Source organism: Mustelus asterias, chromosome 24 (assembly GCF_964213995.1).
Source record: "Mustelus asterias chromosome 24, sMusAst1.hap1.1, whole genome shotgun sequence".
NCBI classification, from domain to species: Eukaryota; Metazoa; Chordata; class Chondrichthyes; order Carcharhiniformes; family Triakidae; genus Mustelus; species Mustelus asterias.
The window spans coordinates 7,485,012-7,511,093 of NC_135824.1; the positions used below are offsets into that span (position 1 = coordinate 7,485,012).

A 26,082-nucleotide genomic window follows, 5' to 3' on the forward strand; every position below is an offset into this window, starting at 1 on the left:
ATTCCAGGTGTTGTAGAATCATTTTGTATCGTGGGGCACATATGAACATAGAAGTTAGGAGCAGAAGCCGGCCATTCGGCCCCTCAAGCCTGCTCCGTCATTCAGTAAGATCATGGCTGGTCTGATTGTGGCCTCAACGTCACTTCTCTCCGCACCTACTCCCAATACCCTTTGATCCATTGTGAGTCAAGAATCTGTCTACTTTGGTCTTGAAAATATTCAATGACCCTGCTTTACCATTCTTTGGGGAAGAGAGTTCTCATGACCCCTTGAAAGAAAAAAAGATTCTCCTCACCTCTGTCTTAAATGGGGCACCACTTATTTTTAAGTAGTTTTCCCTAGCTGTGGGCTATCACACAGGGTGGATGTTAAAAGGACACCCCAGAACTAGGGAGCACAGCTCAATATCTTTTAAGAAAACAGAGCTATTTTACTGGACAGCTGGGAGATGCTGTGGTTTCTGTAGGAGATTCAAAAAATGATTTGCGGGAGAAACCAATGTGGGTGATGAGATAATTGTTCATGCTGTATTCCAAGTTCCACCCTCTTGGTTAGCATGTTTATAAGGCTGTTGTAACACATTTTGAGTTTTTGTGCACAAGGCGTAGAAAATTCCACTTGTTTGGGGCTTTACAGTGAAGAACAACCAGTTGGCAGCTGAAAAGAAGCATCCGTATTTTTCATGCCTTTTTGTTGTTGTGCCATTGCAGTTTGCCTTTATCCCATTTGCTAGCTCATATAAGCATCAGATGCGTTTAATTTTGGGAACTGGTACCTCGTAAATTATCAAAGCTTAACTTTGTGTTCTTGCGAAGATCTCATTGGGCTTAGTTAACATGAATAAGTCAGAAAATACACTAGTTACATTTTTGAATTTCTTCACGGACCAAGTAGGATTCAACCATAACAATTTCAGCTGAACAGTTTGAATGTGTAGAGGTAGAATTGGGTGTCTTTGGCATGAATATACAGCCTGATCTTGTGACTACAGATAAGGTCAGTAATGGCAGCATTTGGAAAAGAGTAAGGATAGTTCTTTGGATGATACAGTGAACACAGGAAAAATGAGCTATTGGTGGCTGCATCCTAATAGGAGTGGAACCAGTTAAGTTGGATATTGAAAGTGTTGGTGATGAAGGGGATTTATATTCTTCTTCGTATCACTTGCTGTAAAAGTTGAGGGGGACGAGGTGGGGTTGATGCATCGCAGTTACAGAAAATTCCATTCACTACTGTTTGACACCATTTTGACATTTGGATTGGAGAGAGTTGGTAGTTAACAATATATTAAAAGGCCTTGGAAGAGGAATGGGATGTTCCGAGATCTGGTGATTTGGACGAGGATGGATTTTTTTCTGGAGCAAAGGTTTGACAGTGATGTTGAAGTAGAGCTTGTAAAAGAGAACACGGTTGTTTGATCTGAGAGTTGTTGCAGTTACCTCTTTCTATGCTCCAGTATCAGTAGTGTCTTTAACAGAGTGGTAAAGCAAAATCTTGCGCCCAGCCACATAGCAATACTACTCCAGATAGTCAGAGGTAGCTTTTAAGGCACAAAGAGAGGCAACAAGTCAGTAGAAGGTTTAGGGAGGGGATTCCAGAGCTTGTCAGCTGTAGACACAAAGCTCATGGTAAGAAAATTACCTTTTTCCATCATATGCAGTTTTAAGTGCACACAGACTTAATGTACTGGCATAGGTCTATCATTCCGAACACTGTGGGTAAGTAGAAGACCACAAATTGTGATCTGTGTCATACAGTGAAATAGTTTTGTCTCTTGCTGCATGTCATCTGTTGGGTCTCAACCCTCAACCACTGGACATGCATAGGAACTAGGAACAGGAGTGGTCCATTTGGCCTATCCAGTCTGCTCCATCATTCAAACAGATCATGGTCCATCGTTGACCTCTTGCACCATTTTCCCACTATCCCCCTTTCCTTGATATTGTTAGTATCCCAAAATCTTATTGATTTCCATCTTGAGCCTGCTCAAGGACTGAGCTTCAACAGCCCTCTGGGGTAGAGAATTCCAAAGATTCTTCATCCTCTGAAGAAATTCCTGCTCATCTCAGTTTATTCTGAGACTTGTGTCCCCTGGTTCTAGACTTAACAGCCAGGGGAAACATCCTATTCTTATAAGAATTCTGCAAGATTCAATGAGATCACCTGTTCTTTGAAACTATAGAGGCCCTCAATATCTCTCATAAGACGATTCTGCCATCCTGAGTAATAGTCTGGTGATCCTCTGTTGTATCCCTTCTATGGCAAATACAATATCCTTTAGATAAGGAGACCAAAATTGTTCCCAATACACCAGATACAGTCTCACAAAGGCTCTATACAATTGCAGAAATACATTTTTACTCCTGTATTCAAATCCCCTTGCAATGAAGGCCAACACAGTATTTGCCTTCGTAATTGCTTGCTGCACCTGTATGCTAGCTTTTAGTGACTCACGAACAAGGATCCTCGAGTCACTTTGGACATCAGTGCTTCCCAATCTCTCACCATTTAGGAAATACTCTGCCTTTCTGTTTTTTTCCTACGGAAATGGATAACTTCACACTTTTATTCCATCTGCCATGTTCTTGCCTGCTCATTTAGTCTGTCCAAATGTCCTTGAATCCTCCTGACAACTTTCATCCCCATCTACTTCTGTCATCAGCAAATTTGTAAATATTGCATTTGGTCCCCACATCAAATTGTTGAGATAGATTGTGAACAGTTGTGGCCCAAGTACTGATCCTTGTGGTATCCCAAGCAATGTGGAAATGCCGGCGTTGGACTGGGGTAAACACAGTAAGGAGTCTAAACAACAGGTTAAAGTCCAACAGGTTTATTTGGTAGCAAACGCCACTAGCTTTCGGAGTGCTGCTCCTTCGTCAGATGGAGTGGAAATCTGGTTGGCTGTAGAGATTCGCATTCTAATCAGTATTCTGTAATTTGATTTTGTGTCTCTGTGCCCTGTTTGAGAGCAGATTTCCACTCCATCTGATGAAGGAGCAGCACTCCGAAAGCTAGAGGCGTTTGCTACCAAATAAACCTGTTGGACTTTAACCTGGTGTTGTTAGACTCCTTACTGTGTATCCTACAAGTAACAGGGGAGATTCATCAAATATACACACATCGTTTGTGTTGGGCATTCACATTCCTCAAGTTGAAAAACCAGATCTCCTGTACACCTGAGTTCCCAGATATACGTGTTACAAATTTAATTCTGATAATGATTGTTTGAAACCCAGTTGTAATCCAGAACTATCCAAGATCTGCCAAAAAAAATCTCGCAATTCTCCTACCGTTTTAAGCAATATTTGACGTTGTGGAAAAGAGTGAATTTTCTGGAAAGTTTTGTTTAAAAGCAAATGTTTGCTTGTAATGCAATAGTCGGTAAAAATGAAATCAGGCTGACTGAAATTGCCTCTTGCAGTGAATTTCAGTTGACATCCAGTCACAACAGGGATGTTGCCATAATGCTTTTGACAGACAAATTACAGTTTCATCCATTGGTAAATATGTTCTGTTCCTCTGTATAAGCTGAGGATTTTGCTGCCCATCATTCAAATGGGATTGGTTATATTAAAATAGCTTCTCTGAATTTAAATGTCCTATTACACCGACAGCCTTCTCTAGAGAGCCTTCCTTGTTAGCTGTAACTAATGTGTAGATTGTAGCATTTGCCCCACTTTCAATAATTTTACAATGTTAATTTATGGGAAATTATTTGATTCGACAACGGGAAACTTCAATTTTTGTAGTCCCTCCTTCACTGAGCGGATTTCAAATAGCTTTTCAGTAACGTGCAGAGCAGCAGTGCGATGTTGTTCCCACAGGGGTGACCTTCTGACTCCAAGGCGAGAGTGCTACCCACTGAGCCCTGGCTGACACTTTTTTTTCTGCTTGAAAACAGAAGTGTTCTCATCAACCTTGAATGTTTGAAGGGATAGTAGAAGGAATGAGCATTTTAAAAAGATGCACATTTTTCCATTTTGGCTCAATTTTTCCCCTCATGATTGAAAGCTTGAATGCTCAGAGCCAGCCATTTATTTCTGAACTATTACCTCCAAAGCTGTATCAGATTCTCCAAACGGCAGGACATTTTTCAGAGTGCCTGTTTGGTGTTTCGAATGACCGTTGCGTTTGGCTAAATTAGTATGCAGCTTGTAAACGCACGATTATCTTAACATTGACAAATTCACAATCCTGGTGGGGAGACTCTCGACTTGAATCTTTTATACCTTTTAAAGCCACTGTTGCTGTAAACTAAGGAGTTGCCGTGTTTTGCAAAAGAATAAAGCACAATGTGATACAGAAATGTGATATTTCCAATAGGAAATACAGGAGGGATTTGTGTCGGGTATCAGTGGTCCTTGTACGTCCCTCGTGTAGTTTGAAAATAGTTGAGTATTTTGCTGAATTGGAATTGATATCATTATTGTGTGAAATTTTAACATGGTGTACTTGTACTATAGAAAAAACACCTAGTTATGGAATTTGTCCTTCCAAGCACCAATTGTCTCCGGAGAAAATTTGAAGTGTGAAATAATGATGAGGGGATCAATTTAAGCTGCTGATTTAAATGCATCCTTTTGAGCAGAATGAGTATGCCCTGGCTCGCTGCTCAAATACTTTGTATTGTCCACCTTTTTCCTCCTGCTCCATGATTTGTACCTCAATTTTCCTCTTTACTTTTAAGGTCAGGTGTTAGGCTAAACTGGAACGCAGGGACCCATTGGATATTAGTGGAACTGGGCAGAACCAGTTACCTGCCTTTTACTCCGTTAATCCAGTATATTCATGGATCTGCATTTTGAGGAGGTTTAGCAGTGCCATTTGTCATCTGTGCCTGGAGTGATTGTGCTGCTAAGTGCAGATGGTAGTGGGACATTCCCACATTTCCAGTTAGTTCAATTTCTTCAGGTGTCTATTAGTCAGGAATCTTTCTTCTCCATATGTTTACATTGGGGAGTTGAGATGTTTGTGTTTGACTTCAATTTGTGGTTAATATGCGGTGGAACTTTCTTTGTGAGGAGATTTTCTGAAATATAAGTTGGAATAATTGCACTTGTGAAAAATAGAAATTTCCCACACCTGGCTTTACAAGACTGAAGACTACAGAATGTTTGTCAGATCGTGGATAATCTAATTAAATTTCTAGAAAGTGGTACAGTGTGAAAGCTAGACCTGATGGTGGTTATTTCCTACTGTCAAAAGTTTATTTCATAGATACTCATATAAAAACTTCATTATGCTTGAGAATACCATGACTGCAGTAAGATAATGCAAATTATGTAGATCTTCCTTCTCTGCTCAAAGGAAATGCTGTTCAGATAGAAGGTTTTCAGAATTGCATATTACAGTAATCATTTGTTTCTGAGCTCTTAATTAGAATGGCCATTTGTTTAAAATATTGCTATTCTCTCTCTCCCCCCCACCCCCCTTACCTCACCTGAACTTGTGCTGACAGCTCATCTGCTAAATGCACTTCCCTATGTGACAATAGACTCGACGGATTGGAAAGATCCTACATTCGATCTTCATTTCATGCCAAGTTCGCTGATCTCGATCAGGATGATAGGAGTGCTATGATTAGCTTCTGTACCACTGGGAAATCAGAGAACATTCGCACTCCTGGAAAGTGATATATGTGGATGCTGGACGAGGATAGCATGTATTTAACTATGATGGTACCACTGGTCAGATAACCTGCTGACAGTTAAACAACCCCATGCACGAAAAGTATTTTGAAAAGCTGCAAAACTGAAGGAACTGTACCCCATTATGAATCAACATTTTCAGATTAGGAGGTAAAATTGGGAGGAACAAGTACTTGTCATGCACGTGATATAATTGTGTGAATTAATTAACGGCTTCTGATTGTCTAACAAATGAAGCTATTTATCAAATATGTAAGTGGCACGTTCTATTTGTAATCCAGTTTCTACAGTATTTTTTGTAACCCAAGGAAATGTATTGCAACTGCTTTGATTTAATTTCCTCTGGCATTTCTCAGGATTTATTATAGATTTAATAAGCTGGCATAGCAGTGGCAGAAAGTGGCATCTCTTGTAGTTGCTAAGCAGGTGTCTAAAAGAGCATTTCATAATTGTTTAACCTTATATGGCCTGAGGTTTCAGAATATGCTTTAACAAGCACCTGCTTAACTAATAATTAATAAACAGAAAATGCTGGAAATACATAGCAAGTCAGGAACATCTGTGGAGCGAGGAATATTTTGTTACCCTTGATCCATACTGGAAAATGTTACAGATGTTTAACAGATTTTAAATGCAGGTGCACAGAAAGCAGTGGAAAGATAAAGGGAAGGCTGGAGGGATTAAATAACAAAATGGATGATGGGGTAAAGCAGCATTGAATGGTAATGGACAAATGAACAAAAAATGTGTCTAGAGGATCTGCAAATGGCGACACTACAAAAATATAGAACAATGGTTATAAACTGAAATTGTTTAATCCAGAACACTGCCAAGTACCCAATTGAAAGGCAAGGTTGCTGTTCCTTGATCTTCTGTGGGACGGAAAATTAAAATGGAAAATGACTGGCTATTCGGGGTCACGCTTTCCACCTGTTCCAAATGCAAGCAATTCCACATTGTGAAGAAGTTACCGTGCTGCTCATGTGCCATTATGATGTCATGGGTCCAACACTGACCTTTTTAAAAAAAAAAGAACAGTGCGGTAGAGCTCAGTCAGGAATGTGCTTCCTATCCAAGGATTCTTGGAAGGCATAGTGACAGAGAGGGTGAATTTTTTGTATATGTTTCTGCCTGAAAGACATTTTCTGTTGCCTTTACCTTTAGCCCTTGCACTGATCCTTTTGGAATCTGGGTGGTCTGCTTGTGAGGTTTCAACATTTCTCTGTTGTCCATGCCCATTGAGGAAACCTGGTTGGTGACCAGGATTTTTTTAAATCGCAAAGTCAGTGGACTTTGATGGGAGATCCTTGCAATGTAAGTGAGCCACACTAAATAGGTTTTAAGTATGGCTTTAAAAAAAATATTAGCCAGTGTTGGAGTAAATGCTGCTTGAAGAATATTGTTTCCAGTATGTCAATGAACATGTGGTTGGTGACATTTTCTCCTTCTTTACCTCCTCTCCCACTGGAGCCCAAGTTTGACTGTGATTGTAACAGGACTTAGTTTAATTGTATCTTTCGGGATTTGCTGTATTATTTTTTTAAATGACTGAAGAGCTCAAGTGTACTTTAAAACATTTTTAAATTGGGGCAGCACGGTAGCACAGTGGTTAGCACTCCTGCTTCACAGCGCCAGGGACTCAGGTTTGATTTCTGACTTGGGCCACTGTCTGTGTGGAGTTTGTGCGTTCTCCCCGTGTCTGCGTGGGTTTCCTCCAGGTGCTCCGGTTTCCTCCCACATTCTGAAAGATGTGCTGGTTGGGTGCATTGACCCGAACTGGTGCCGGAATTATAGAATCCCTACAGTGCAGAAGGAGGCCATTCGGCCCATCGAGTCTGCACCGACCACAATCCCACCCAGGCCCTATCCCCATAACACCACATTTTTACCCCACTAATCCCTCTAACCTACGCATCCTGGGACACTAAGGGGAAATTTGGCATGGCCAATGCACCGAACCCACACATCTTTGGACCGTGGGAGGAAACCAGAGCACCCGGGGGAAACCCACGCAGACACGGGGAGAACATGCAAACTCCACACGGACAGCGACCCAAGCCGGGAATCGAACCCAGGTCCCTGGAGCCGTAAGGCAGCAGCGCTAACCACTGTGCCACCGTGCCTCCCCGTAACATGAAGGAAAATATTTTTCTCAGCAGTGAGTGGTTAGGAATGCACAGACAGAGCATGAGGTGGAGGCAGATTCAATCGTGGCTCTCTAAGGGAGAATCTGACAAGGGAGAATTTGCAGGGTTATTGAAAAAGGGCTGGGGAGTTGGACCAGCTGAGTTGTTCTTGCACAGAGCGGACATGGACTCAATGGGATGAATGACCTCCTTCTGTGACTCTGGGAACGAGGGGAATTTCACAGTAACTTCATTGCAGTGCTAGCTAATGTAAGCCTTCCTTGTGACTAATAAATAAACTTTAAACATTTTTAAGTTGCTGTAACAAAGCAAAGTGACCCCTGCTGGGAGGTGCACATATTGTTGTCAGATGTGTTGCCATTATTGTTGATGCTTTAGGAGTTAGGAAAAGGAAGAAAATTAGAGTTGGTGGATATTTGCTGATCTTGTCTCCTTCTAAGAAAAATTGAACTTGATCAGATGGCAGGAGAGTGAGAGAACGTGTAAATGTGTGAGAGAATATGTATGTTCTCTGCTTGAAATTATTTTGTATCTATGATGGGCACAATTATGACAGTTCAGCTCATTAAGAAATATCCCTGCTATCCCAATCACGGAGCCTATTAACGAGCGGAAGTTTTTGAATGTATGTCCTTTTAATCTTTCATTTTAGCCATTGTGTGCAGTTACAGATTAAATCATCAAACGGTTTCTCTTCTCCCCCGATTTTCTTACCTCCTCTCCTGAGTATTAACTGCAGATCATGAAGTTCCACAGACATCCACAGCCACACGGTCTGTGGAGTTTGCACATTCTCCCCGTGTCTGCGTGGGTTTCCTCAGAGTGCTCCGGTTTCCTCCCACTGTCCAAAGATGTGCGGGTTAGGGGGATTAGCCATGATAAATTGCCCCTTAGTGTCGGGTGGATTAACAGGGTAAATGCACGGGGTTATGGACATGGGCCTGGGTGGGATTATTGTCGGTGCAAGCTCAATGGGCCGAATGGCCGCCTTCTGCAGTGTAGAGTTTCTATGAAGCAGGCATTCTTCACTTGTGAACTGAGACAGTTAACTTTGATATGAATCAACAGTCTGGTAGCTAAGACAAATTTAATTCTCAATATTCAAAAGCTTGCACTTTCAACCAGCAGTCATTGATTGCGCTTGCCTCAGCTGGTTCCTCTGCCACCCCAAACTAAGATCTACAATACAGACCATCTATTGAACCTGCATTTTCCGGCTTCAATATTTATTTTCCACACAGACAAACTGTAGTAGTTCCGTGTGCAGCTACAGCATTGAAAACACTCAGCGTTGCTATCTATTCATTTACCCCCCAGCAATTCTGCCGGCTGAAATCTGATTACAACCCTTGGGGCTCAGTATAACTGGCCTGTCAGCCATCCTTTAGACATGATTAATCCTAATGTTGGTGTGCAGGATTGAAATTTCCTCATTTTAGCTTTCAGTATATTCAAAATTTCTTGATTTATATATCCATTTAACTTTATTAGCAAATAAAATGGTCATAGGCCAGTTTGTTCCAAGCAAGCAGATTTGTCCAGTGTGATTTCCTGCCTTGTGGATTTTAGATTGGTAGATCTCCTGCAACATGCATGGAAGGCTAGATGACTTTTTTTTAAAGGACTATTCTGTAATACAGATTTCATTAATCTGCTGCTACAGATGGGGCAGAAGGATGGAGTTTAAAAACAGCGAGACTGTGTTGCAGCTGTATAAGGTGCTGGTGAGGTCACACCTGGAGTACTGCGTACAGTTTTTGTCTCCCTACTTGAGAAAGGATATACTGGCACTGGACGGGATGCAGAGGAGATTCACTAGGTTGATTCCGGAGTTGAGAGAGTTGGCTTATGAGGAGAGACTGAGTAGACTGGGGCTATACTCATTGGAATTCAGAAGAATGAGGGGCGATCTTATAGAAACATACATTATGAAGGGAATAGATAAGATAGAAGCAGGGAAGTGAGCACAGTGGGTAGCACTGCTGCTTCACAGCTCCAGGGACCTGGGTTCGATTCCCGGGCTTGGGTCACTGTCTGTGTGGAGTTTGCACATTCTCCTCGTGTCTGCGTGGGTTTCCTCCGGGTGCTCCGGTTTCCTCCCACAGTCCAAAGATGTGCGGGTTAGGTTAATTGGCCATGCTAAAATTGCCCCTTAGTGTCCTGAGATGCGTAGGTTAGAGGGATTAGCGGGTAAATGTGTAGGGATATGGGGGTAGGGCCTGGGTGGGATTGTGGTCGGTGCAGACTCGATGGGCCAGATGGCCTCTTTCTGCACTGTAGCGTTTCTATGAATCTGAACCAGAAGCTAGAACTAGGGGCCATAGCCTCAAAATAAGGGGAAGCAGATTTAGGACTGAGTTGAGGAGGAACTTCTTCACACAAAGGGTTGTGAATCTGTGGAATTCTCTGCCCAGTGAAGCAGTTGAGGCTACCTCATTGAATGTTTTTAAGGCAAGGATAGATAAATTTTTGAACAGTAAAGGAATGAAAGGTTCTGGTGAGCGGGCGGGTAAGTGGAGTTGAGTCCACAAAAAGATCAGCCATGATCTTATTAAATGGTGGAGCAGGCTCGAGGGGCCAGATGGCCTACTCCTGCTCCTAGTTCTTATGTTATTACTGTGACTCTGCGTTCCCTTAAGGCCTCAAAGTCTAATTGCTGTAAGTAAATCCTGGGCGTGCTCAGACTTTCCTAAATTGAAAGTCAGAACTGTAGCTTTTTTTTTTGCTGTGCGTGACTGGCAGGGCAGCTCTGAGGTTAGGCCGGAAATGTGCACTGGATGTACTGTTTCTGATGACGTCCTTCATTCTTTTCAGTCGTGCTATCATATGCATTGTATTGATTTGACTTGAAAACTTGCTTGGGAAGAAACTGGCTTCTGCGAATTTAGCAAAGAAAACGTACCTTTACTTTGTGAAGTGATTTGGAGTTTTTGCATCCTAATTAAGAGTCTTAAATATATGAGGGACAGCATTACGAAGGGTAATGCTATTTTCTGTTTTAGGAATGCCATAGCTTTGCAGGCATATCATATAGGTTATTTTGAAATAACAAAGATGTGCAAAAAGAATTGCCTTTTTTTTATAAGAGTAGTGTAAATGCACCTGTTACACTAAGTATTTTACTTTTTTCAAATTTATTTTTCATAGTGCAATCATGCAGCTTTGCCTTCTGTACAAATATCGGCTCCGCTACGTGAATACTTTATCTTTTCCAGTAAGTTTGTCTGTAATTTTTGTTTAGGAAAGTTCCCTGCTACATACATGCTCTGACCTAAATTTCCTGATACTATACTAGCTAACAGTGGTTGGAATGGATTGTAAATGCTAATTAACTTTAGAGCAGATGCACAAAAACTATTTTACTGACTTTTCAATCTAATAAAACATCTGCTTTATTTTTTGCTAATTATTTCATTTCCTTTTGCTGAAGATGATTGTTGCTGGGTTATATTTGCATGAGTACAAAGTAGTCAATCTTCATATGTGACTCTGGAGAGTAAATGTTGGCATATTAAGTGTGGAGAGGTGCACAGCTGGGTCTTACCCTGTGCTTGCAATCACCCACGTCTATCTATGTACCATCCCAGCAGAGGCCAAAGAATAGGACTAGAACACCAAACCGATTAGCCTCCACATAATCCAATGTTACCAAGGTAAGTTCTGAAGACTCTAATGTTGAACTGTTGAGAGTAGGCAACACAGAATAGAAGGATTAAAAATGCATTTTCTGTTTTTGTTGTGTTGAAAATGCTGTATTTATCAATGAAGCCATTGCAGAAAGCTAAGATCTGTTGCTCCAGGTGTTATAGACATAGTGCTATTTTGCTTTTCCTTTAAGCATTTTGTAGGTGCTGTCTTGGTGATGGTTCAAACCAAAATAGCATCCTACTATGGTGGTCTTCTTTCTTTGATAGAAAGTTGTCTTGCCTTTTAATCGTTCTGGTCAACATTCCAAGAGGATTCCATGTGATCTCAACAATTTCAGTCCTTGGGATGTTTCTTTAGTATATTTATCTTGCAATATTTGTCTTCAAATGTTTTCATCTTTCCCCGTCTCTTTCAAAATATCATCCATCTTGCGTCACAAACAAATATTGATGTGCCAAGACAACGTACATTATTCTATGCTTGGCCCTATCTGAGCCCATTATCCGGGTACGTACACTTTCAGGCAGACATTGGGTCACCTTCCTCCTTTGCTGATCTCTCCAAAGAGGCAGGTTAGTGTCTACTGAGTTGGCTAAAATAATGAACAGCAGAGTTCAGAGATCTAACTTGGGATGTTCTGTTTGTAGTAGAAGCAGAAATGGCTGTGATTAAACTTGGTGCAATAATTTGTGAAATGTGACCTTTGTACATAACTCATAAAATCGAAGGCTATAACCCTATCTGAAATAGCGGGCAGATACTGCTTTCACTATCCACTTGTATGGGAATTTTTGCTGTTGTGGACACGTAAATGATTACAAGAATTGAGATGGACATCTACATAATCTGTTTAATATCAGATGTACTCTGATCTTTCGCGTGTGCATGATGATTTTCTCCTAAATCCTTCATGTTGATTCATTTAATTGTATCAGCAGTGAAAAATATCTGAGTAAGAGTTAATTGGAAATTAGTAATAACCTTGTTATTCCATATTTCCCTCCACCCACCCTGAAAAACCTGGAGTGTCTCAGATATTCTAATTTCTTGTTGTGCAGTGACAAGAGTTGATGGCAAAGTGGAGTCAATACGTAAAATTAGTGTCAGAGTGGCTTTCTACAATTGCTGGCCAAAGTGTTAATCCCTTGATATCAGTTTAAAGTTTATTATTATTGTCACAAGTAGGCTTACATTAACAGTGCAATGTAGTTACTGTGAAAATCCCCAAGTCGCCACACTTCGGTGCCTGTTCGGGTACACTGAGGGAGAATTTAGTATGGCCAATGCACTTAACCAGCACGTCTTTCGGACTGTGGGAGGAAACCGGAGCACCCGGAGGAAACCCACGCAGACACGGGGAGAATGTGCAAACTCCGCACAGACATTGACCCAAGCTGGGAATTGAACACGAGTCCCTGGCGTTGTGAGGCAGCGGTGCTAACCACTGTGCCGCTCATCAGAACCACTTCAAATGCATGCAGATGTGCAACTTGGAGTTCTATATTTGATGCAACATACAAGATTTAAAAAAACAATAGTTGGGGCTGGATGGCAGAGTGGGAACAATGTGTTTAACACAACTGCCCTGTAGTACTACCTCAATTCTAAATGTTTCATCCGAATGGCCTCCACTGGAGGGATTCTATTTTCAAACCCATTTGTGCCTTGACATTCCATGTCTTGACACTTCCTATCTCTCAACCACTCTAGACCTATGACCTGTCAAGATTTCCAATCCTCTCTGACCTCATGAGCATTCGATTCTAATTCCTCCACCATGGTAATCATTTGTAGTTGTATAGTCCACATGCTCTGCTTCATAATGCTAATATATAGTCCACATGCTCTGCTTCATAATGCTAATGGGAAATTAAATATGGAGATGAAAAGAAAGGTGAAGTTCTACAGGAATAGGAAGGTGTTTAGGAAATGGGGTCTGAGATTTTCATCCAGATTCCACAGAGTGTAGTCGTTTTCAGATTTGTGTCTTTGTTTACTACCTCATGAACTTCCATAACTTTGTTACATCTTGGTGTACCAGTTAATTACCAGGAACTTTGTTGTTTTCATGTTGAGCTGGCTCAACATTCTAGAGAGCAAGTACGGTACTTAGTTGAACTGGACGTGCTCAGACATTTTGAAACTGAAAAATTGAGCAAAGCTGGGTAATTTGTCTACTTCTGCTTTAGTTGTGTCGTCATCAGACTAATGTCCATATTCCCTCAACATTTATATGGTAGCGCTAACTAAACCAGGCATGACCTACTGATGTGTTAGCCCTGATGAATGGAAATAATCCAAAAATGAATCATGAAGATTTCAAGTGATGGGGCTGTGACTATTTTCTTTGGCAGCTTGTTCCGCTGTGGGATTATCTTGGGAAGCAGATTGTTGTCTTGGAAACAAATAGTTTGTCGTTTGTGGATGGCTATCTTGTGTCTTGTCATTGCCAGAGGGCACCAGGTACTTATTTATGTCAATTCCCACCAGTCCATGGTCAGTCTACTTTTTTCCCCCCACCTTTTGCTGTAGTCATTCCCATTCTATATCTTTGATCAAGGATGTGACACTGGTGTATATTGATTTCTGCAGCCAATCTTTGAATCAAATAATCTATAAATATTTCTGTCATATAAGGATACACAACTTGCAAAGTCCAGGATTGGATGAACACATGTTTGGTAACCTATAATTCTGATATTGTTGCAATAATAAAGATTTCTCCTCCGAAATTCTGGTATTCCATTGTTCACTCGAATGGAACACTGTTGGATCTTTACTAAAGTTGCTTTGTTGGGGATTTTCTAAGAGTAAATCCTGATGCCATTTTATATACTGGTCAGTTTCCCGTCTCCCTCCCCCACCCTCACTCCCTCCACCCCAAGTGGTAGTCAAATGCACTGTTTTTTTGAGATTCTACATCTTACTCAATGTTACTTATGTCAGTGGTGGTTTGAGTTTTATCTGCTTACACTCATATTTTACTTGAACTGGTTGGAACTTCTATTTTTGTCAGAGCTTTAGGCTTTAAAAGCAAACAAAGCCACAACGGAGTGGAAAAACTAAACCTCACACTGCATGACTGCATATTCTCCCTTTCGGCATGTTAAACTTAAAAGATTCGGTAGAGTTTACATTTTACATAAGTGAGTTAGATGAATGTGATTTCTGAGCTCTGATACAATGATCTGCACAAAAAAATCTAGCTTCGGTGTGGTGGATTTTCCACAGGAGAGTTTTACGTGGAGTGAAAGAAGCTTCAGTATTTTTCTAGTTTTAATAAAATATAATTGAAGGGTAACAGAATTGACGCATTGGTGCAATAAGAAAAGCTTTTCTGAGTTTGCGCAGAAGCAAATTCTTCAACAAAATAAAAGGAGATTTTCTTTGCTCCTGTTTGTGCTAGCCCTGTCTTGGGAATGCTTAACCTTGAACTGGGGTACACAATGTGGAAGGTAATAATTTCCCCCAAACCCTTCAACCTGAGCACAACATTCACACAAATGTTGATATTTTTAGCATTGTGTGCTTCCATCGCTGCATATGAACCCCAGCTATTCTTGGAAGCTGCTAAAAGTGGTTCAACTAAAGAAGGGCCTCTTCTGCACTATATGATTTTGTGGAAACCTGGTACTATTTTACGTGTGTTTTGGTCAATCCGTAAAGTGTGCTAATTGTGGGGAATGTTCTGTGCTGCCTTTGCTCTGTTCCAATACTGAAACAATTCCTCCTCAATTATCCTGAGACATCAGAATGAGCATTCTGCTTTTAAAAAATATTTTAAACTCTGTAAATGTAGAAATCTTCCCAAACCTATGTCCCTCACTGTCCAATCAGATTTGTAGAGGTGAATTATTACTACCAACTTTTACTTCCTCTTATCACCTTTTGAAGTGGTTAAAAAGACTTGCAAGTGCAATGTGTAGTTTCTCACATTGTAAACTAAAAACAAAGCAAGTTCTTTTATTTAAAATACGGAACATGTAGGTTTTCACCTTTCTTGTCCTTTTAGATGGTTTTAAAATGGGCTGAAGTGGAACTGGTTTTTAAACATAGAACAGTACAGCACAGAACAGGCCCTTCGGCCCACGATGTTGTGCCGAGCTTTATCTGAAACCAAGATCAAGCGATCCCACTCCCTAAAATGAATTTCATTATCATTGAAGACAGAGTTGGGTCAGAAATGTCTTTTTCTCTCTCCTGTTGGAAAAAGAGACCTATAGCATAAAATTTCCACCTCCCTTTGGAGGTTCTCAGTATAATCTGGTTGTTCACTCTACTGTTAAGGATGCAGTTTTACACTGCAAATGATCGTGGCTTAGGGAATAGAATTAAAAAATGGCAATAATGCATTTAAGGAGAAGCTAGACAACACGAGGGAGAATGGAATAAAAAGATGTGTTGTTAGTGTGGGAGGAGTCCCGCACAGAGCATTTAAACCACAAAATGGACCAGTTTGGCCGAATGGCAACTTCAGAACATCTCAAAATGCTTCAGAGCTAACCATGTAATTTTGAAGGGTCATTACTAACTGTTGTCATATAGGAAATGGGGCACACAGCAAGCAACAATGTGATAATGAGCATTACTTAAAAAAACAGGGATGACTGTTGGCCAAGACAGTGGGGAGAACTTCCTTGTTTTTCTTCAAAATAGAGCCAAGGGATCTTTACAGACAGAGCCTGGTCTTAATATCGAATCTGAAAGGGGGCACCTCCAACTGTGCAGCACTCTGTGCAATGGAATGATCAGGCTAGATTTTTTGTGCTCAGGATGAAGTGGTACTTGAACCCACAGCTTTCTGACTCAGAGGTGAGTGTGTTACCACTGAGCCATAGGTGACACCTTTGGGGAAATGGAAGACTGAATTCTACAACTAGAGTTTGCATTTAGAATTAACTATACTTTGGAAAGCTTGTCTGAGAGGGAAGGATAAACACTTAATTTTTCACTCGTCTCAATACAGTTAAGAAAATATCTTTTGTATTGTCAATTCTGTCTGCAGGAAACTGAAAACCTGACTAGTGTTTTTTTTGTGTGTTTGCCTTTTCTGTTAATTTCCAGGGTCTTGATGAAAACCATCATAGAGACAAGAAAGGTGAAAAAGTATATGTTTTGTATTTTTAAATAAAAGAACTTGTTTTGGTTTCTGTGCACAATGCGAGGAAGAGCACATTGCACTTTTTAACCACTTCAAAAGATGATCAGAACAGGAAATAAAAGTTGGCAATAATTCATATATATTTGGAAAATGCAGGTGTTAACTCAAATGCTAACTGAAAAGGTAACCATATCTTTAGACCCTTTGAAATTAGAACGAGTGCATCTCTTGTGCCATGACCGAGATTGTTGCACTCATTTTCTATCTCTAACCTGTCACTGTGTTCAAATGTGCTGCTGTGTCATTTTATCTTTTTGCAGAGACTGACAGGGACACAAATGTTCAAAAATAATCATTGTTTTGTTGCATCACACTTAGACCAGTGATGTCACAACAAGATAAATCATGTTGCCGCAATAGCAACACTGACGTACTTGCCTGCAACTAGGGATTGAAGAGTTTCAAACGTCAAACATTATTCATTATAATTTTGAGCTTGACAGGTTTTACTTTGGATTTATGAATGTTTGCACAAGTTGTTGCAGCATAAAGCTCAAACTTGGTGAATGCCTGCCTCACCCAAAATCCACCTAGACTGTCAGTTGGTGCAGAATGCTGACAATTGAGAACAATGATAAATTGCTAATAGACTTCAAGAAAGCAACAACAGCAAATAATCTGGCTAAAAGTGGTGCCCTGTTTTTAACATGCATATATCCATTAAGTAAAAGTTTTATTTATTAGTCTCAAGTAAGGCTTATATTAACACTGCAATGAAGTTACTGTGAAATTCCCCTAGTCACCACACTCCGGCGCTTGTTCGGGTCAGTGCACCTAACCAGCACGTCTTTCAGACTGTGGGAGGAAACTGGAGCACCCGGAGGAAACCCACACAAACGAGAAGAACCTGCAAACTCCACCCAGACAACCCAAGCCAGGAATTGAACTCTGGTCCCTGGTGCTGTGAGGCAGCAGTGCTAACCATCGTGCCACTGTGCCGCCCAATCATGGGATTCATTTAGCTCATTTGCCTAGATGGCTAATGTATGGTGCAGAATGAGACCAGCAACGTGGGTTCAATCCCCGTACTGGCTGTGGTAGTTGATGGAGGCCTGCCCCATCTCTTTGTCCCAGAGTGGTGCTCCTCAAGCTATATATAACCAATTGGGCCTATGATCCTCTGTGGGCTGTGGCTTTTAAAAGTAATGGGGAAATCCATATTTTTATGCTCATCTTTTTGCTCTGAATTTGAGTGCATTTATTGCAAGGCGCATGATGCTAAAAATCATTCAGAAAATTGAATTTGTTTTGACAACCAAAATCAATTTGTGTGCACAATGCATAATGAAGTTTGTAGCCGGTTGTTAGTAACACAGCAGACAAATGGCAGTGTTGAGTAAACTTTATGCGGCTTTCCTACCTGAAGACTGCCGCAAGCTGTGTATAATTCTGTTAGTATTAAAGTAGTTCCACAAGATCTCTGATGGTTGCTGATCTGTTGAACATATAGATGCTGCTGATTTATTGTATATCTTCTTTATAAGCAGTTCACCATTGTACCGTGCCTTCCTGTTGCATGTCATCTTGCCGTGTAAACAAAAAACAGAATTAGTGTTGTGATGGCTCTAACTGTTCAATGGCGTTTCATCTGTTCAGTTATATGGCCACTTGCACACGATACGATTAAATATGACAAACCTGGAAACCTGCAAGTGCACACTTTGTCACACTAACAAATTGCAATTTATTTAAGAATTTTCAGAAAGGGAATAGTTTGCAAAAGTAGCAAAGAGTAGAATCTTACTCTACTATATGACCTATAAATAGAATTGTTTTTCCAGTCCCGAGGAGGAAAGATATGTTAAATTATGCATCTAAATCTGTATCCTACAGCAGGCTAATCTGGTAGACTTGTAAAATTTAATCGTAGTTGTTATTGCTACAATGTTATCCAATTATAACTGTGCAAGATTCCAATGTTAATATTTGAATTGGAGCAAAGAGGCTATCAGATGATGTGCTAAATGAAGAGATAGGTTGTTATTTTGGAATGGCCGTCATTGCATCTGAAGTGAATCTAATAAACTAAAATCAAAGAAGATCAAACTTTTCTGAATTCAACCAAAAACAAAGTTACTTAAGTGAGGTGCTGCTTCCAGGTTAGGTCTGTTTAGGATATTGGATGTTGGTTAATTTGTCAACCCTTGCTTGGACTGGGTCCTGATTTGAAAGCTTCAAGTGATTTATTACGGGATGCATGAGGTATCATATTTTTGCGGTACAAAATCCATGGATTTAAAAACATTGCATTAATCCATCACAAGACAGCATTTTCCTATTAATGATTTTCTTTCTCTCTTTTCCTCTCCCTTCTTTAAAGCAAATGGTTATGAGCCTAAGAGTGTCGGAACTCCAAGTGTTATTGGGCTATGCTGGACGGAACAAACACGGACGCAAACACGAACTCCTGACAAAGGCACTGCATTTGTTGAAAGCTGGCTGCAGCCCAGCTGTTCAGATGAAAATTAAGGAACTATATAGGCGGAGATTCCCACAGAAGATTGTGACCCCTGCTGACCTGACCCTTTCTTCTGTCCATACAACTTCAACTTCCATGACTACACCACTGTCGCCAGCTGCTATCCCACAGCTCTCCTATGATGGGCATGCAACAACTTCTCCGCTGCTTGCTGTTTCTCTGTTGGGACCTAAACACGAACTAGACCTGCCACACCTGACATCATCGCTTCATCCTGTCCACCCGGATGTAAAACTGCAGAAACTGCCCTTTTATGACATTCTTGATGAACTGATCAAACCAACTAGTCTCGGTAAGAAATTGTCCCAAAATAGTCTTGTTCCCATTGCTGTAGCACTTGAGGTGAAAATAAGAAACCCGATTTAATAAACCAATTTTATCTGATTTGAAAATGCTTTAAAAGTTTGCATCTATCATGACTTGTTTTATGACCAGCTGAAATGAAATTTCTTAATTATAAATGTTTGATTATTTTAAGATACGAGTGATGGGTCATCAGCCGTTCCTGTTTTTACTTAGTCACCATAATAATTCCTCCAGTGTAAATTGTGTTAATGAAAATGACAAATTTAATTCTACATCTACACCTGTATGTTCACCTAGGAACAGTGACCTATTTTAATATTTTTCTTTTATCATGCTAATTATATTTTGAATTGAATTCGTTGTGCTGCTTGAGGAAGAAGCAGGACTGCTTTTGGAACGGGGGAAATAGGTCTGCGACTTGCATTTTCTTTGCACTCTTTACATTGTATTTTTAAGAGTGTGCTGACTCTTTTAGAAAGAATGGAACAGTGTTATGCAGGGCAATATCTGAAGTTATGGCTTTTGTTCATATTGTTAGGGGTTGGTGGACAAAAGAGAAGGATTTGCAATATATCAGGCACAATAAGCTTATTGTGATCATGTTACGTCCTCCTACCCACACCCCTCCCAAACAAAACTCGTTAATTTGTCCTTCAGCTTAATACCTGCACCCCTCCCAAACCAAGCTCGTTAATTTGACCTTCAACTCAAAGGGACTCAACCGTTGCAAACAATTGAAGTTTCAGGAACTAATGTTAGTTTGTCATTTATTCCCAGATCTCATTTAACCTCCAATTGGCAAGTTGACTTCTCCACATTTTATAAATAGTTTTTCAATTTCAGGCAGCTGTGCAATGGTTCCCTTACACAATTTTGGAACTTGCTAATGCAAAATTTTGTAAAACTTGAAAAATTAGAGGTTTTTACGCAAACCTGCTCCTGGGTAGATGTATTGTAGTGTTCTTTATAAAGGTATAATAAGTGGATTATTGGATCCAAGCTGATTAATGTATTAACCTTAGTGACTGTAACATTTAGTAGCCATACTAGCTCCTTTGCTGTACTGGATTCCATATCTAGTTTTCACTCCTTTTTTTGATGATCGCGCATCTACCTGAAAGCATATGTTAAACACACCATGGTCATCAAGAACTTTGTTTATAATTTGCAGAAAGGGTGTAGTTTGTAAAGCTAAGCAAACTGGCTAGTTTATGAAGTATCCAGTTTGCTATTGAAAGCATGTTCTTCCTGTTCCTTCCCCAGGTATGTCTAGATAGAACATTCTCTAATTATGGTCGTCCTTTAGTGCCTACAAAGTATTAAAAGTGTGTTTTGAAATGTATTTCACTGTTCAAAACCCACACACCACAATGGATTTCTATTCAATTTTGCTACTTTGTAACTCAAGATGAGATTAGGGTCCTGCTAATGACAAGTTGATTTTTATACACAACCTGTGTTCAGCTGGTTTGCATAGTCCAAACTGTATTCTACCTGGTGAAAACTAGTGCTTTGGAGCACTGTCACCTTAATGAATTGGTCCATAGAATTATATAGAGTATGCAGCACACAAACCAGCCATTTGGTCCAACAATCCAGTTCATAATCAACTTGAGTCTTCTCCCATCATTCTTCATCTGACTCTAACATTGTAACCCTCTATTCCATTCTCCCTTACACGTGCTTCACCAGCTTAAAATGCATCCTTACTAATCGCCACAACTATTCATTTTCTAGGTAAAGAAGTTTTTTCCAAATTCCCTTTTTGATTTCTTGGTTTCTCGCTACATTGATGACCTCTAGTTTGTTCTTTCTCACAAGTGGAAGGGCACTGTCTGTGTGTTGATCTATCTGTCAAAACCTTTACCTGTTAAGTCACTTCTCAGCTTCTCAAGAGAAAATGGGTATTTCCTCACAGTTCTGGTATTATCCCTGTAAATCCTTTTTTGCTCCTGCTGTATCATTTTTGATAATGCGTTCACTGGAACTCCCAAGTGTAGTCTAACCAAGGTTTGATGGACTTTAGCAACATGTTTCTACTTTTCATTCTATCATTGTATAAACTCTAGTACATATTTGCTTTCATTATCGCTGTATTGACCTGTGTTGCAACTTCTCGTGTTTTGCATATTTGTACTCCTAAATCCCCTTTACCCCATTGAGATATTTTGCATTAGTGCTGAACAAAAAAGAGACAAGCTATTGAAGCTGCTCATCTTGTAGTCATCAGGACTCTCCAAATTTCAAAGGAAGCAACAATTTGTACTGCATGAGAAAGGGTGCCTATTAGTTGGCAAGTGGATTCTGGTTGATTTGTTGCCACGGAGACTGCACCAGGAAACTATTGTCCCCCATACATTTTGTTTAATTCAAAAAACACATGGTCAGGAAAATGCATCTTCCACAATTGGACAGTATTTGCTGGACAATCCTGAGTGTGCTAGGTATCACGCTAACAACCAATTTAAATTGAGCTTTGTAGCTCACTTATGCTTGCTAGGAGCTGCATATATTCATACGCAGATACCTGTCCTCTAGCAAAATGAACCTGTCCAGGCTTGCATGTTTTTGGAATTCAACAAAAGAGTGGGGGACAATAATTTCCTGGTGCATGAACATGAACTCTTTCCCAGAATTCCATTTTAAATCTCTCTAATCCAGTTTCTGACCCTCGCCTGTCTCAACCCTTTGACAGAATGCCTGTTTGCTATCCTGCCTTTAAATTGTTTGCAAGGTAAATTTTGGCCCCTGCCACAATTTTCATATTCCTTCCACACTGTTGGCAACTGCCACAGACTGCAATTAACCGGCAACTATGCTGCAAGATTTCACACTTTTAAACAAAAACAAACTGTATTGTATACAATAGAAAATTAAACAAAGCAGAACACCACTAATGTAATTCTATAGTGTATGAAGAGTTATGCTATAAACCCAACTCTACTATTTCCCGCTAGAGTTCCCTTATCTCATGAAACCTTTAAAGTTCATTTACTTTTCTTCAGACCTACTCAAAAGGTATATCACTACCTCTCGGAATTTACTTATCTTCTGCCAAACATTTCAGCTATTCAACAAGGTATAAGATTTAAAGAGTGGGGGGGTGTCATTCCATCAGTTTGTGGCTAAGCAACCCTTCAATTGTTCCGTCAACCTCATGACTTTGGATTCTACAGCTCAAGCATAGGTTTTCTTGTGACACCCGAGTAGTGGCTTAAAACATCAGAAACCACCCTTGGTTTTCAACAGCCTGCTATTATAGTTTCAAACTCAAGCTGATTACTTCCAGAACTCCAACTTCAAGAAAGTTAACTGCCCTTTTTGAGATTATTGTAGATTTCTTTCTTCCAGCTAAACAAATCTTCCAGTTGTTTTTCCCCATACCAACTTTGTCTTGTACTGAATATCAGCTCCCAATTGCAGTCTGCATCCTGGATGACAGATCTAGCATTTACCCTATTTCTCTCGACTTCTAAGGAGCTGCTTTCATAATGCCCAAAGCCGATGCAGTCGGTTGGCTGCTTCTCTCGACCAGTCTTGCCTGCTGGCTATGCGCTAACCTAATTCAAAGATAACTCAAAACAAAGAATCTCACTAAACTTCACGCATCTCCATGGCAATGTTGCACACAGCCTGTTTGCAGGTAGATATGCAAATGAAATACCTTTTAATTCCAAAGCTTTCCTTAATTCTGGGAAACCCCCCATGAATAATATCCTTTACTGAAATAACTGTAAACATCATGTCTCCAGTTCTTTAGCTAAGTGAGCCCACGTTCTGTTTTATGAGCTTGCCTTTCTAGTTATTAACCTCTTAAACTTAAAAGGTTGGGGCCAATAAATTCGAAATTTGTTTGAATAGCATTTACTTGAGGGTTGATTTAACCAGTTTCTCAACTAGGTACCCCCATTTTCTACAGTTGAAACTTCAATTTCTATAACTACAAATTACGTTCTAAAAGATATGAATTGCAGATTAGAGATTTGCAACAGGCTACATTCTTTAAAATTCTGTTCCTAAGCAACTCCATCTCCCATTCCTCCCTTAAAACCTTCAATGTCTTTAACTAACCATTTGGTTGGTTACTCCTAATATCTCCTAGGTTGGCTCGGAATGTATTTTGTTTTTGATTGCATCTTAATAATTACCTTGGGATATTTAAGATACTTTATAAACACATTGATAATTTTTGTGACCTTGGGAGTGAATTTTAATGATGCCCATTTGCAATTAGATTTTGGAAATAAACTAAATTGGAGCAATGAGAGGTGATCTCAATTAAACATATCTTTCTCGAGAGGTTTGACAGGATACATACTGAGAGCTGGTTTTCCCTGGGTTGGGAATTAAAGGTCAACGTCTCAGAATATGGAGTCATCTTTTAAATCTTGAGATAATCGGTTAGGATTATATTAATTGGAGTTGAAACTTAGAAAATTCTAAAAAGATTAGACAGGGTGGATTCAGAAAGCATGTTCTGATGGTGGGAGAATCCAGAACTAGAGCTTATTGTTTGAGGATCAGGACTTTTTAGGACTGAGGTGAAGAAGAAATTCTTCACCTAGAGAGTGGAGAATCTGTGGAATTCACTACCACAGAAAATAGTTGAGGCCAAACGTTGTGTGATTTCAAGAAGAAATTAGATATAGCTCTTGGGGGAAGACGGAATCAGGATATTGAATTTGATGATCAGCCATGATCAAACTGAATGGTGGAGCAGGCCTGAAGGGCCGAATGGCCTCCTCCTGCTTCTATTTGCTGTGTTCCTATGAAGAGAAATTTCTTCACTGAGGGTTTTAAAACTTTGGAAATCTCTACCTAAATAATCAAGATACTTGGTAATTGAGTATATTTAAACAACGTTCAGAAGATTTTTGAATGCTAAGTGAATCAAGGAAGGATCAAGTGCAGTATCATTGAGCTGCTGTAGCAGTTCTCCCATGATCTTATTGAATGGCAGAGTGAGCAGGCTTAACTGGCCAAATGGCGGCTACCTATTCCTTTTGTGCTAACGAGGAAAGAGCTGCTTATTTTTTTTAAAGGCTTATAATGTGAGGTGCCAAAATATAAAAGTCAGTGTAAACTGACTTATTTATTGGGCGGCACGGTAGCACAGTGGTTAGCACTGCTGCATCACAGCACCAGGGACCCAGGTTCAATTCCCGGCTTGGGTCACTGTTTGTGCGGAGTCTGCACATTCTCCCCGTGTCTGTGTGGGTTTCCTCCGGGTGCTCCGGTTTCCTCCCACAGTCTGAAAGACATGCTGGTTAGGTGTATTGGCCATGCTAAATTCTCCTGCAGTGTACCCGAACAGGTGCCAGAGTGTGGCAACTAGGGGATTTTCACAGTAACTTCATTGTAGTGTTAATGTAAGCCTACTTGTGACAATAATAAATAACCTTTAACGTTTAACCAAATTGCTTCATTTAGTCACATGTTACTTTGCTCTAATTTAGAAATTTTGCTCCTTTATCTTGAGGGTGCTATCTGTGTTGATTGTAATGTCTATGTTACTTTAAAGTTTCTGAGAAACTGGGGTACTTTAGTTGATGTTTATATTTTTTGACCTATGTAAATCTTTGCATCAGTCCAAACCAACTGAAGTGTACTGATTGCGGTTGGAAAACCTTGTTTCAAACTATTGGTCCTGTGGTACAATACCTTGTACCCTGGACCGTATTAATTGTGTACTTTATATTTTCTCTGCAGAGTGAGCACTTGTATTTTGTGAATTAAAAATGAGTACTTTTTTCACTACAGGTTGTTGGTACATTTTTGAAATTTTCATTTTTATCTATAGAGGCACTTGCCTCAGTACCTGAGTGTAGCTAAATGCCTCCTTGCTGCAATTTATTCATTTGTAGTCAGATTTTGAGATTGTACAGAAGTCACAAGTGAACTTCAAGGACTTTGTTCCCTGAGAACATGGCACTCCTGACAGCAATGAGGCTTAAGAGTTGAGATACTAAACACCCGAGTTATTTATAGCGGATGGGTAGATTGCAAAGTATGTTGTTATCAGCAGTAACTTGAAACTCTGTCTCCATGTTTCTGCATGGAATCCTGCCAGCATATTTATTGGAAAACATGCCACTTGAAGTCACTCTAATACTTGCAGCAAGACCTGTCGGGCAGGCTTTTTGGGTTTTTTCAGGAGATCTTTGTATCAACGGTTCTGTCCATGTGAAAGCATGACTTAATATATTTTTTAAAAGGGTGATCATAGCTCTCAAGTTAGATATTCGATTTTGGATGTCAACAAAATTGTTGTGCAGTTTTGTTCCACAGGTAGGGTTTCATTCCCCACCTCCCCTGCCAATATTCTTTTCCAAAGATGCTGACATAACAGGGTTAGTGTAAATGGACACTGGCTGTTGTCCTTGTATACCTCAAGATGGCCAATTTCCATGTGTTTCCACACAATGAATGTGACTATTTGATTATGCCCGAATGACTTAGACCTGTTACTTTTCCTATGTGATCCAGACCCAGTCCCTGTGCATGCTGTTTTCAGCAGCCGCCATTCTTCAGTCGCGCAGGTAGTCTGTGTCTTGTGTTACACTAGCCTTGCAAATATTGTGTGCATGCATGCGGATTGTGGCTGGCTGTAATCTACTTGTATAGCCTGCTGACACTCTCCAGTCATGATAGTCACTTGGACGAGGAGCCAGAGTGCTGTTGGTCTCTATG

General features: G+C 40.2%; 1 protein-coding gene across 2 annotated transcripts in view; it reads left to right on the plus strand.

The window, feature by feature from the left end:
* pias1b (protein inhibitor of activated STAT, 1b) overlaps nt 1-26,082 on the plus strand; it is a 131,628-nt gene that overhangs the window by 63,429 nt on the left and 42,117 nt on the right. The window contains exons 1-2 of one of the 2 annotated variants that reach the window (XM_078241242.1): nt 16,511-16,730; nt 18,928-19,378. In XM_078241242.1, the coding sequence (XP_078097368.1) occupies nt 16,698-16,730; nt 18,928-19,378 (484 nt within the window). In that variant the 5' untranslated portion in view covers nt 16,511-16,697. Of the gene's footprint in view, nt 1-16,510; nt 16,731-18,927; nt 19,379-26,082 lie in introns of those variants that run through there. The other variant, XM_078241243.1, reaches the window with a different exon arrangement.